This window comes from Phoenix dactylifera, unplaced genomic scaffold, assembly GCF_009389715.1.
Source record: "Phoenix dactylifera cultivar Barhee BC4 unplaced genomic scaffold, palm_55x_up_171113_PBpolish2nd_filt_p 000382F, whole genome shotgun sequence".
Taxonomy (NCBI): domain Eukaryota; kingdom Viridiplantae; phylum Streptophyta; class Magnoliopsida; order Arecales; family Arecaceae; genus Phoenix; species Phoenix dactylifera.
Genome location: NW_024067829.1, coordinates 468,351 through 482,888, shown reverse-complemented (window position 1 = coordinate 482,888; position 14,538 = coordinate 468,351). Strand labels below are relative to the sequence as shown.

Genomic DNA, 14,538 nt, shown 5'->3' with positions numbered 1-14,538 from the left:
CGAGTCGGCTCGGTCAAAGTAGGAGTCGACTCGGATGACTTGGGAGATGACTCTGGAAAATCTGAAGTCGACTCGTTTACAGGGTCTCCGAAACTGACTCTCTATCTTTTAGATTGCTTTCCTCTGGGAGTCGACTCGGACAAACTGGGAGTCGACTCGGCTGATATGGGAGACGACCGTAGTCTTCGCGAGTCGGCTCGCTGACAGGGTCTTAAAAACTAACGTTCTGTCTTTTGTCAGCTTCTCCTTGGAGTCAACTCGAAACCAGCTGAGTCGACTCGGCTAGCTCCGGAGTCGACTTGCAACCTTTTAGAGTCGACCGCTCTGAGCGTCGAAAATCCAACGTCTGTCTTTCTGTCTGTTCTCAGTGGAGTCGACTCGGGACCACCTGGAGTTGACTCGCCAAGCACCAGAGTCGACTCGCAACCTTTTGGAGTCGACTCGCTCCCAGGGTCGAAAATCCATCGTTCTATCTTTCTGTCTGTTCTCAGTCGGAGTCGACTCGAAGAGTCCCGGAGTCGACTCGAGCTTGTGCCAGAAACTTCAAGTGTCCCGGAGTCGACTCGCAGAGTCCAGAAGTCGACTTGTGATGCAGACTTGGTTCAGACAGATTCAATACTTAAACAAAAGCTCTGAACCAAAGCTCAAGGCACTTAGACAGAAATTAATAAAGATTACCTTAAACACTAGATTGAATTCATTAGAACAACATAAAACATACTCAAGTGCTTTGAGCTCATCAAAATCAATTAGGGGAATACTCAATCACTCCACAATATCAAGTAAATCCTAAGAATCACACAAATTGCTGTTAAAAGAATATTAAGATATTTGAAAGGAACACAACACTTAGGTTTATGGTATTCTAAGACATCTACAATTGACTTGATTGGATATTCAGATGCTGATTTTGCTGGTTGTAGATTAGACAAAAAAAGTACAAGTGGAACTTGTTAATTTCTTGGAACAAACTTAATTTTTTGGTTTAGCAAGAAACAAAATTTCGTAGCACTATCTACAGTTGAGGCTGAATATATGCTGCTGAAGTTGCTGTGCCCAAATCCTATGGATTAAGCAACAACTTGAGGACTATGGCATAAAACAAAATAAAATTTCTATAAGGTGTGACAACACTAGTGCCATAAATTTGACTAAAAATCCCATACAACACTCAAGATCTAAACATATAGAAATCAGACATCATTTCATAAGAGATCATGCTCAAAATGAGGATATAAAAATGGAATTTATAAATACTGATAAACAAATTGAAGATATATTTACTAAACCTCTTAATGTAGAATCTTCTGTAAATTTAGAGGTGAATTATGCATTTGTGATTCATTTTGATGACTGTTTATGAATGATAAATTGCATACTTTGATTGACTATTATTGGTTGAATTACAGTTGATTTGATATAAGGTTTACAATTGATTTTTAAATCATATTAAAAAAAAGGTTTCTCTCTTGAACTATTTGAGGAGACGACTCATGTGAATGAGGAGTCGACTCATGTAGTAAGGGACGACTCTTAAGCTAAAAGAGTCGACTTCTAACCCATAGGAGACGACTCTTAAGTTAAAAAGGTCGACTCCTAATCTGCAGGACACAACTCATTAGTTGAATGAGTCGACTAAAGTGGAAACTATTCGAAACAGATTCTAAGAGGCTTTCTCTCTCTCTCTCTCTGAAACGTTGAACCTGAAACGTTTCATACCCCTTAGAGCGCCTTTTAGTCTTCAAACTCTCTTCGAGGGGCAAAAACCTCCAAAACCCTTAGTAAAGCCATTCCGTGGTCCTTTATTGGATCTTCCCAATGCGTTGAGAAGAAAGCAGCTTACATCCGGACGCAAAGAGGGAAAAATACCACTCCACTAACTGATGAAGGAGAACAAAGGCCAGGGGCAGAGCAAACCATGAATCCACAAAGGGAAGAAACTAACCTCCACCTCAACCCGTTACGGCCCCGTCTGTCACCTCCGTCCTCGGTTTCAAAGCAAGGTCTCCTCTCCCATAAGGTAATGTCTCCCAACGCGGAAGAGAGAGTGAATTTGGAAGTTTTTGGAGGGAAAAAAAAATTTCCAATTAGGGAAGAATCTTAAAGGATATGGGTTGGAAATATCTATGCTCACGTGAATGTGGCCGACCTAGTCCAGACTTGGTACGACAGTTCTACAACAATGCCAGATATGGACAAGGACAGATCTCGTCAAGGGTAAAAGATTGTACCTATTTTAATTATAGAAGAAATTCTTAGAGATGCTCTTCGGATTCCTAATGATGGGAGAAAATAGAGATCATCTAGAAAATAGTAACGAGGGGATTAGTACCATTCTCAATAAGAAAATCACGAGAAGATTAGACTGAAATCAGTGCCAATTAACTGAATGCTGAGATGCGTTTGCTGCATCACATGATCAACAAAATGTTCTTCTCGAAGACAGAAAAATTTGATCATGTTTCAGAAAGGGATATACTGGTAATGCACCACATTATACAAGGACTCCCACTGAACCTACCATGCTTGATGCTTAGATACATGCAAGCTCAAGGACAGAGAAAAGGAGCTTCACTTCCCTATGGTATGGTTCTGACTTTAGTCTTCACCTATTTCAATCTGAACTTAGAAGGGGAGACCAAGAAGGAATTACTGTCTTAGATATTTACAATGACAAATCACTGAAGAGAATGAGATTTGTCAAAACGGAGGAAAAATGGACTCATAAAGGGAAAGGAATTCAAGATGAAAGTGGGTCAAGACACTCCTACACTACTCAAAGGCAAAGAATTCCTACTCAAGCACCTCCAAAAGAGCCTCCAGTCAGTCAGCCTCCACCAATCCAAAGGCCATCAGATCCCTCCACTCAGACTTGAGAAATGGCAATTAAAATCTATTGGAGATAACATTATAAAGCACTGCTTAATTCTGGAGTCTGTTTTAGCCAAAGTCCAATATATCACTAATATGACCCAAGAAGTCAAAGCTGAACTACAAGGGTTGAGACAATTAGCAGCTAATCAGCAAAGAAGAATGGCAGCAATTGAAGAGCAACTAAGGACTCAAAGAAATTTTATTCAAAGCTCTATACAAGAATTGAAAGAAGAACATACTCAGCTCACTTGCTCCATCACTGCACTAAACAGTAAATTGAGAAGCTGATGGAAGAGCAAAAGGAAGATCAGTCTGGACCTTCATCTTCAAAACCTTGAACCTGGACTGAACTTACACTACAGGAAAATAGGTCTTTCCCGACGCTTTTTTTCCGACGGCTAGGGAGAAGCGTCGGGAAAAACAGGAACGCCGCTGACATTTACCGACGCTTTAATTAAGCGTCGGTAATTCTTAAGAATAGCCGACGCTAATAAGCGTCGTCGTACTCACAGTCTAAGACGACGCTTATAAGCGTCGTCCAAAGTCAAATTTACAACCAAAACCAAGCGGCCGGCCCCCTTCTCCTCATTTTGCATTCCGACCGATCGATCAAGCCCTAGCCCCTTCTCCTCCTCCCTTCTCTCTGACGACGAGCGAGCGGCCCTTGTCCTCTCCGACGACGAGCGAGCGGCCCTTGTCCTCTCCGGCGCCGAGCGACGTACGACGGCAAGCTCCTCTCCTCCTCCCTCCTCTCTGGCACCGAGCGACCGTCCGCGTCCTCCTCTCCTCCTTCCTTGATGCCGGACCAATTTTAAAATGAAAGCAGGAGAAGAGGAGAGGAGAAGGAGGAAGAAGAAGAGGAGAAGGAGAAGGAAGGAGAAGAGAAGAAGAGGGAAACGTGGGAAAAGAAATTCTTTAATTCTGCATTAAAACCCTAATCAGCTTACAAGTTCCCTTTAAATAGGGGCCCCATAAGAACAATTAAAATAAACCCCTTACATAAAATAATTCCCCACAAATAAGCCCTAAAATGAAAATAAGCCCAGAATAAAATAAACCACAAATAAATCCCTAAACACAAATAAACCCAGAAATAACAATAAGCAAATATGTAAATAAAATGGAGACCTAGCTGATGTCCCCATCAACTCCTCCCGGGTGAGAAAAACTCGACCCCGTCGAGTGTAAATCGAGGCGGCTGTCGTACTGCTCCAGAAGATCCGGGTCAAGGCGCTGCAACTCAGCTCGCGAAATCCACGATACATCTGATTCGGGTCGACCTTTCCACCGAACAAGGTAACGTTGGTAGCTTCCTCTCCTGGTAGATATAACCTGCTCATCTAATATATGTTCTATATGTTCTCTGCGTGCATGAAACTGTGGAAGTGGAGGCTCACTAGCAGGTGCTAGAGCAGGGTGATCAACAACAGTGGATGTATCCACAAAAGGGTCAGAAGAAATGAATGTTGATTTCTTGTATGGGACTAAATCTTCAATATTAAATGTCGCACTAATCCCATAGTCTTCAGGAAGATCTACAACATACGCATTCGAACTGATTTTCTTTAGGACTTTGAATGGTCCCGCACTACGAGATTGCAACTTTTTGAACGTCCCCGAAGGAAGTCGTTCAGGTCTAATTCTTATCATGACTGAATCACCTACATTTAATTCTTTATAACGGCGGTGCAAATCAGCAAAGGATTTATATTTTAAGTTATTAGAGTGAATAAGTTTGCTGATCTCCTGATGCAATGAATGCAGGTGTGAAGCAAATGATTGTGCAGACTCAGAGACTCTATGTTGATGAGACATGGGGATCAAGTCTATGGGTTGCCTAGGTTTATAACCATTCACCACTTCAAAAGAACTCATGCCTATGGTCCTATTGACCGAACTATTATATGCAAACTCAGCAGTTGGTAACACGAGATCCCAAGTCCTAGTATGCTCACCTACCAGACATCTGAGAAGACTCCCTAGACTTCGGTTGACAACTTCGGTCTGGCCATCAGTTTGGGGATGATAGGCAGAGGAAAATTTTAATTTGGTACCCATCATGTGCCAAAGAGTTTTCCAAAAATAGCTCATAAATTTAACATTCCTATCGGACACAATAGATTTAGGGAGACCATGGAGTCTAACGACTTCGTCAAAATAGAGTTTCGCAATCCTAGAAGCATCAGAAGTCTTAGAACATGGTAGAAAATGAGCCATTTTAGAGAACCGGTCCACTACTACAAAAATGGAATCATGTTTGGTCGAGGTACGTGGAAGCCCTAACACAAAATCCATGCTAACATCTTGCCACGGACAATCAGGAACTGGTAGTGGAGTGTAAAGCCCAGTGTTCTGTTTACGTTGTTTGGCTAATTGACATGTGCGGCACTGAGCGACGATCTTGGCCACGTCTCTCTTGAGACTCGGCCAGAAGAAACGTCTTTCCACCATCTCAATGGATTTGTCTCTCCCGAAATGCCCGGACAGTCCTTCAGCGTGTACTTCCCATACTAGAAAATCTCTCAAAGAAGTTCGAGGAATACACAATCGGTCGGAGCGAAAGAGATAATCATCGTGTAAAAAGAAATCATCGTGCTCTCTCTCTACTCCATCTCGTAAGGTCAGGTATACATTACTAAAATCGGGACAGGTGGTATATTGTTTCCTGATCCTTTCAAAACCAATTACTTCAGTGCTCATTATGGATAGGAGGAAGATCCGTCGACTGAGCGCATCAGCAGCCTTATTCTCAACTCCAGCTTTATGTTTCAGCACAAAAGTATAGGCTTGTAGAAACTCAATCCATCGGCCATGTCGAAAGTTTAATTTTTTTTGAGAATTGAGATACTTTAAAGCCTCATGGTCTGAATACAGGACAAATTCTTGCGGTAGCAAATAGTGTCGCCAATGTCGCAAAGTTTGCACTACCGCATAGAATTCCTTATCATAGGTGGAATAACGCAACCTGCCGTCACTTAACTTTTCACTAAAGAACGCGACAGGGTGACCGTCTTGGCTTAACACACCACCTATGCCAACTCCAGAGACATCACATGCGACCTCGAATACCTTAGTGAAATCAGGGAGGCGCAAGACAGGTGCTTCGGTCATCCTATGCTTAATATCTTTAAATGCTTGGGATGCCGACTTAGTCCAGATAAAGTCTCCTTTCTTCATGCAATCTGTGATGGGAGACATTATCGAACTAAAATTCCTAATGAAGCGACGATAGAAAGTAGCCAGACCATGAAAACTGCGTACTTCGGCTAAGGTCTTGGGCTCAGGCCAATCGACTATCGCGCTTACTTTTTCTGGATCAGCAGAGACACCCTTGGAAGATACTATGAACCCTAAGAAAGTGACGTGATCAGTCAGGAAGGCACACTTCTTAGGGTTTGCAAAGAAGCTTTCTCTCTGCGGGACTTCACAAACCTGCCTTAGGTGTGAAAGATGGAGCTCTTGAGTTTGACTATAAATGAGGATGTCATCAAAGTATACAACGACAAATTTGTTCAAGAAAGGTCGAAAAATCTGTGTCATCACCCTCATAAAAGTACTTGGAGCATTTGTTAATCCGAAAGGCATTACTAACCATTCGTAGAGTCCATCTTTGGTTTTGAATGCTGTTTTCCATTCATCCCCAGGACGAATCCGAATCTGGTGGTACCCACTCTTTAGGTCAATCTTGGAAAAAACTGTAGCACCAGACATGTAGTCTAAAAGGTCGTCCAGCCTAGGAATGGGAAAACGATACTTTACCGTGATTTTATTGATAGCACGGCTATCGACGCACATCCTCCAAGAGCCATCTTTCTTGGGAGTGAGGAGTGCAGGTACAGCACAGGGACTCAAACTCTCACGAATATACCCTCCGAGTGACGAGTTCGTCAACTTGGCGTTTCAGTTCAGTGTGCTCGTTTGGATTGAGTCTATGGTGGGGAAGATTTGGCAGTGACGCTCCAGGAATGAGATCAATTACGTGCTGGATATCACGCATTGGAGGAAGTGCCTCTGGAAGATCAGTTGGAAAGACAGAGTGAAACTCCTCCAACAGAGGAACTACGGCGGCCGGGTGTTCGACATTTGACTCCACATTAATAACTCTAGCCACAAGGGCGAACACAGGTGAATGGCTTTCGATATCTTTCATTACCTCTTTCGAAGTAATGATGTGGAGTGACTCTTCCTTTTGTGGTGTAGCGCCCTTCTTCTCAGGTACGGGCTCTCTAGGAGGCAATGAATTCAATATAATTTTCCGACCCTGGAACATAAAACTACATGAATTTGACCGACCATGAAGTGTGGCGTTCCTATTGTATAACCAAGGTCTTCCTAAGATGACTTGACCTACGTCCATCGGAAGGCAGTCACACCAAATCTCGTCTTTATAAGATAGGAATTGAATCGGGACAAGGCATCTTTCTGAAACCGAAATGGACGTCTTATCTACCCAGGCTACTTTATATGGATTAGGATGAGGGGTAGATTTTAGGCCAAGGCGAGAAACAACTCCAGACGCAATGGCATTGATGCAACTCCCGCTATCAAATAAGATTTTGCATGTTTTACCATTGATCTTAATAAGTGTATAAAATAGGGAGGTTCTTCGCCAGTCTTGTTCGGTCTTTGTTTGGGCTAGTGTGCACCTCACCACATGGAGCCTATGGTTTTGGTCATTCCTATCAGTGGGCTCATTTTGGTGTTCAGTCTGAACAAATTCTAATCCGGTCTTGTCGTCTCCAAAGTCATCTACAAAATCCTCGATGTTTGGTTCATAGACTTCTTCGACACATTCAGTATCCTGGGTTCCTGCTTCCAGTTCAGTCATCAAATAGGTCTTGGCATTACATTGGGACGCAATATGGCCAAACTTCTGGCACCTGAAACACTGGGTTTGGTTTCTTAAGGGCGGGTTGGACCCTAATATGCCTTTTCCTTTATCAGTTGATGTACTTTGAGCAGGCACCGGGAACGTCCTAGTCGGTGTTTGGCTAGAACCGGGCTGGGAAGGATGGTTGGAGAGTGGTCTGGGTTGTGGGAGATGGCTTTGATTAGGTCGGGCTCCTGGGGGTAAGAACCGAGAGTCGGTACGTCTCACCACAGGGACTCGTAAAAAACTATCCACGTCTTGAGCCAATTGGTATGCCTGGCCAAGGGTAGTAATCTCTCGGAGGATCAATTCTTTCTGGATCTCCTCACGGAGTCCTGCTCGAAACCTAGAAAGAGTAACAGTCTCCTCTTCGATTACACCACACCTCATGTGAAACTCCTCAAATTGTGCAATGTAATCGGCAACAGTTGAAGTTCCTTGAGTTAGTTTCTGCCACCTATCCATAAGGCGTTGTCGGTAAGAGAATGGCAGATACTTCTCATTCAGTTTCTCTTTCATATCCTCCCACGTGGTGATGCGTGGAAGCCTCTGGGTCTCACGCCGATGTTCAACGTTATGCCAGTACCAGTGAGCTTGCCCAATAAGCTTCATTTTGGCAAACCGTACTTTCCTATCTTCAGTCATATCGTACCACTCAAAATAATTATCCATGGCTGCTCTCCAATCAAGGTACACGCTCGGCTCTAATTGACCAGCAAATGTGGGGGCTTCTACTCGCACGGTACGAAGTAGTCGCTCGTCAAGATCGCGCTGGTGATCAGGATGATGTTGGTTCCTAGGGGGATGGGGGAAAAGCTGCAGGCGGTGTGGTCAAACCAAACTCGGGGTAAGCTGCGATTGGGGATGATGGTTCCGGAGTCCTAAGGTGTTGTATTTGAGCACGGATCTCACGTTTGAATTCGTCGTTATCAGCTCGTATTGCAGCTAATTGTTCCAGAATATCTTGTATGACTCTGGGGTCCATGGTGGATGAAGGGGTCTGAGAGTCAGTGAGGAGGTACTCTCTACCACTACGGGTGGGCATACAGGAGCTACCCTAACTGGTGATATGATATGCAATACTACGAATGAACCCTAATTGTCTAAATGTGATGCAGGACAACCTACTGATGCAACCCACTAATGCAACCTACTATGAATTCGGAGATCAGCAACTTTTTCACAAAAGTAACTTAAAATTAAATTTTACTAATTTGTACTTTGGTTATTTCAGAATTAAAGTAGAAAACTAGTCACTATAAGAAGTTAGGTTGCAAACACGTGTTACAGTCATTCAAAGTTCGAAAGTAATCTGATCTATGGATGTTGATGATGTCCTGACACTAAGGTGTGCTAATTTAATATTTAGATTTAATTGGTAGGTAGGACGGGTGTGGTGGAAAATGTTCTAGGTTTTTTTTTTTTTTTTTTGCAGTTTGACAAGAAAATAAGTTTCAAAATCGGACTGTCATGCAAGAGAACTAGAACATATTTAGATAAGCAAGCCCAAAGGAGGAAGTACCAATTACCTGTGGTGAATGCAGTTGACCAGAATCGTCTGCTCGTGGAGTCTCGAACACGAAGTCAGTACTGGGCGAAGTTAGCTGGAACCGTAGACCCGGGGCTGCAGCACAAAAACCGTCTGAATTTCTGGAATGGGCTGAAGAAGATGCTGAATCGGGCCAGTAGAAGGATCTGCGGGCAATTGGGCTTGGACCGTGCTACAGTACAGCACGCGGGCTGGGCTGGCGGCCTGCTGCAAGGAACTGGACCAGGTCGGGCTCGGATGTGGCCTGATGGGCAAGTGAAAACAGGGCCAGATCTGTTGGGCCCAACTGTAAATTTGGTGGGTGTAAAGTGGGTCTGATGAAGCCCACAGTGATGACCCGACTGAGTGCAAGAAGGGGGGGGGGGGGGGGGAAGGGAAGTCAATGGTACTCAGCGAAGGACGGAAGCGGCCGACGGGAGAAGAGCTTGGCTGATGGGTGCCCGGACACGGAACCGGCGGCGGTCTTCCAGCGGCGGGTGCGGTGGTGGATGGTGGAGGTAGGTGGTACGCGGCCTGTGGAGTCGGCCGATGGTGAGGAAAAATGGCAGGGGTGTACAAGGAGGCGGAAGAAGGGAGGAAAATGGGAGCGGGAGCGGCGGGAACGGCGACGGCGAGGCGGCGCGGCTCGGTTGGCGGAGGAGAAGGAGGCGGCGGAGGTCTCGGGCGATGGCGCTGTGGTCGACCGCGAAAAGGAGGCGGCCGAGGATGGGTGGTGGCAATCGGGCGGTCGCGGGAGCGGCGGGGACGGTGACGGCGAGGCGGCGCGGCTCGGTGGATGGAGGAGAAGGCGTCGGCGGCAGAGATGGCAGGGCAGAGGCGGCGGCAACGGCGACGGCGGCGGAAACCCTAGGGTTTCCGTTCGACTGAAACAGAGGTTAGTGTTTTTTTTTTTTTTTTTTTTTTTTTGGGAAACACGTGCTGGTCACGTGATCCTCGGTTTTTTTTTTTTTTTTTTTTTTGTTTTGAACCCTAACGGGTTCGGGTTATCGGTTTCGGGTTTCGAAGGAAACCCGCTCCGATAACTGTGAAACTTAGCACGTGCGGGTCACGTGCCAATTTTTTTTTTTTTTTTTTTTAACTTACCGGATGTGAACCGGGCTATCGGGTTTGGGGTAACGGGTTTAGAACTTACCCGTTACTGTAACTCCTTCTTCAACCTCCCGATCGACTCGGGAGGGCGTTCCGGCCGCTTCGGCGGTGGTTGCGGAGTGGCCGAACTGAACGGCGACGGAGACTCCGTTGTCGGCGGCGACAGGTGGCGGCTGGTCGTGGTGGCGGCCGGAATCTTGCGCGCGGTGGTCGGCGGGTGCGTCGACAGTGCCGAGGGACAAGGTGGCAAACAGATCGGCGACGCTCTTCCTCTTTCCGGCAGCGGGAGTCACACGCGGTCCCTCAACGCGCTCCGGTGTCCGTGGTCGACGTACGGCGTAATACTCGTGCGGCCACAGAAATCCCGGAATCCGGCGACGCTCAGCCATACACCGGTGGTGGCACGACGGTGAAGACGCGGCAGAGGTGGTGGTGGCGTCGGTTGCAGGCTCCGGTGGAGGGCCAGAGGCGGCGCTGCAGGGAGGCCTCCGGGGAATCTGATGGAAAGAGGTGGTTGCGGCAGGGAGAGGCACAGTGGAACTGCTCGGCCACAGGGGAGCTTCCTTTTTTTTTTTTTTTTTTTTGTGTGAAGCTGACAGAGGGAAGGAGAGGAACCGAGAGAAGCTCGGTGAATCAGGGTTGATCCCTTTGTCCCCTTTGTCCTCTTTTTTTTTTTTTTTTTAGCAAACTGACAGAGGGAAAGGTCCTGTTCTCCTTGAAGCACCGTGAGAACCAATGGGAAAGGAAGGCTGTTGTTGGATCGGGGCTTTGGCAGCAGGGGCAAAACCAGCCTTGCTCTGATACCAAGTTGATGCCGGACCAATTTTAAAATGAAAGCAGGAGAAGAGGAGAGGAGAAGGAGGAAGAAGAAGAGGAGAAGGAGAAGGAAGGAGAAGAGAAGAAGAGGGAAACGTGGGGAAAGAAATTCTTTAATTCTGCATTAAAACCCTAATCAGCTTACAAGTTCCCTTTAAATAGGGCCCCATAAGAACAATTAAAATAAACCCCTTACATAAAATAATTCCCCACAAATAAGCCCTAAAATGAAAATAAGCCCAGAATAAAATAAACCACAAATAAATCCCTAAACACAAATAAACCCAGAAATAACAATAAGCAAATATGTAAATAAAATGGGGACCTAGCTGATGTCCCCATCATTCCTCCTCTGCGGCGCCGACCGGCCGGCCCCATCTCCCTCCGCCTGAGAAAGAGGTAAGTCAATAGATTTTTTGAGGTAATTTTGGTAATCCACGCCAATCGACTTGGATTTTAGGGTTCTTTCCTGCATTGATGAATTGAGTAGATAAACTTTCATTTTAGGGTTCTCCCCGCCACCACGACCTCATCCTCCGGGCTTTCGCCGAGATCTGGGACGAGGTCTTCTCCGGCTACGAGGACACCCCCGATCTCCTCCGCCGTACCTACTCCTGCTTCTCCCAACCTCGGCACTTCTAATAATCATACGTAAATATCCCCCCGCTCCTTATCTCTTGCTCTTCTTCTTCTTCTTCTTCTTCTTCTTGGTAAATGATGCTCTTCTTCTTCTGTATTGCTCTTTCCATGAATGAATTCATAGATGGAAGCTATCAATGCTATACTTTTGGCTTCTTTTTTTCTTTTGTGTGTATTAATTCTGAAGTCAAATTCTGATGAACATGGATGGGTGGTATCTGGGAAAGTTGGAGTCTTGATGGGGGCAAAGATTTTCTGCTAATTTTGATGCTCAACGTAGGAATTTTGAAGTACTTTGGTGGCCATAGTTTGGGCAATTGCAGCCGCTGGATCTGTGTGACGGAAAAAATGCTCCGTGTCTGTACTTATTATTGGTTTCCATTACATCGACTCCGTGTTCTGATTCCTGGATTGATTTGCAGCATTTCGTCTACCACCATCGAACCATGCGGCTTTAGATCCGTAGGATCTTACTCTTTCATTTGAATAATAAAAATTTTGAACTTTAAGAATGATCATATCTGCAATTCTTTGGAGGAAAAAAAGGGGGTTAAATCTGCGTATTTGATTAATACAGATTTGCATGTATGTTTTTTGACATGTTTAATCCATTAGGGGAATTGCTGTTCGCCAAGCACCTAGTGAGGAATTGCTGGGGAAGACCGTCTTACTGTGGATGAAGTGAATGAAGAGGTTGAAATTACTGATTGCTGAGGTCTTATTTGAGACAATTGAACTTAATGCATATCTGGAAAATATATTCCGTTCTGATATCTTTGACCATAATTTTGTTTGCGTCTCTTATTATTGCATCTGGACTTACGTATAGGGGAGGAAGACAATAATGTTGTGGACCATACATAGTCCATGGTAAAATGTTGGTGAAGGTAGGTAGTGGAAGATGATCCATGACAGAGCTACTAAGCATTTTCTAATCATCAGGATGGTGTAACTTGATTTTAATTTCTCCCTTCATCCCATTTCTTTAAGTGCTATGCTAGCTATTCAGATGGATAAAAGGGGTTTTTATGATATCTCCATATTTATGCACTTATCTCCTTAATTCTTTGACATTTTGTTTCTTGAGGAGAATGGGGAAGGCAGCCATTGGAAAGCCAACTGAGCAACAGGTGAAATTTATTAAGTGCATATTATTGACTTAAAAATATTTAGTCTGTTGTAAAAATATTTTCAGTCTCCAAGGGGATGTCTAATTCTTTAAAAAATCATTCTTTTCATAAATAAAGTTTTAATATTTTTAGAGGTTTTTGGTTATTAATTTAGTATGTTGCTCAGGATAATATCAAAATATCAGCCAGTATTTTCTATTTTATTTCTTAAGATTTCAATCGATATTTGAATTATCAATTAGTCAAATTAGCAGTTCATTCCGGAAATTAATAGTGTCTGGTTTCATTTCATTTTAGCCTCAAGAGAAGTCCATCTGCATTCTTTTGGTACAGCTCATCTCCTAAGACAAAAAAATTAGCGAAGTATGGCGCCATTTCATGGTTCAAACCTGTTAGCTCCACAAGATTTGTTAAATTTTCTTCTTCTTTTTCTTATAAAGAGAAATGGTTCCAACAAAGCATCTAATGTAGAAATGGAACAAAAGTCTATGTGGAAACGGGGTTCTCAGAAACCTACAGCATGCCTCATCTTTAGTTGTATATTGGAGACTTGCTTTGTCCCCTATTCTGAATGCTCACTTTTAGGAACAGAAACAATAAAGATCAGCACATACAGTGTATTCTTCAGTGGATGAAAGGAGTGATACTTGCCCTACTTGTAAACAGGTATACATTGTTCCCGCACTTATGTGATTACTGATATGTTTCTTCTGTTTCATTAGGTAATGATTTTTGAGAAAATCATTTAGAAAGATTTATACTTGCTAATTTGCTTTAAAAAGATTTATAGCATTAACAAGAACACTAGCACACAGGTCAATACGAAGGAGAAGGCGAAACATTAATAAAATCTTTCATTCCTTTTAGCATCTATAACATCTGTTTCCAACCCTTCTTTCTGAGAAATAAAAGCTCTTATGCAAGAATGAGCTGTGATTCAGAGTTGTATGAATTGTTAACATATCATTAGTAAACAATGGGTAGTGTATCGAGCAGCTCAGCATCAGAAACAATCTTACCAAAGAATTGGTGAGCACCGCAATCAATATTTAGATTTTATTTATTATTTAACTAATATTGCTTCTTTTTGTGTATACTAGGTAACAACATGCCGCGAGGAAAACGATTCAGAGTTGCAGTCTCAGCTTGAGCATATTTCATCTATGTTACAGCGATTTCTCCCTCCTCAGGTAAATAACTATATGTATTTGATGACTATACATAATTATTACTTATTTTGCATGAGTTAATAATTTTCATATTCCTAACTTCTAAAGTTTTTTTTTTTTTAGGTTCCTGATACTTCAACAGCTCGCAGAGATGATGATGGGGCTGAATGCGGTCCCTGATATTTTTTAGACTGTTATTTAATGAGTTTTATATGTATCTTTCTTATATTTTTCAAAATACATTGTAATTCTAAACTTATGTAAATTTAATCTTATATGAGAATATGAATGTTTCGAATGATCTGTAAGTTTGTCTTGATGTAAATGTAATGCAGGTTCATATTTGCTATAATATCTTTTTTAATACGCTTTTGTTTTTTTTTTAAAACAAAATCCACTCTC

General features: G+C 43.5%; 1 protein-coding gene across 1 annotated transcript; it reads left to right on the top strand.

Annotated features, from left to right (window-relative positions):
- Positions 1–9,821: 9,821 nt before the first annotated feature.
- On the top strand, positions 9,822–14,061 carry LOC120105844. Its single transcript, XM_039118601.1, has 5 exons — positions 9,822–9,921; positions 11,528–11,597; positions 11,706–11,849; positions 12,928–12,967; positions 13,553–14,061. The coding sequence occupies exons 1-5, from the start codon at positions 9,822–9,824 to the stop codon at positions 13,565–13,567; spliced, it is 369 nt and encodes a 122-aa protein (XP_038974529.1). The 3' UTR covers positions 13,568–14,061.
- The last annotated feature ends 477 nt before the right edge of the window (positions 14,062–14,538 follow it).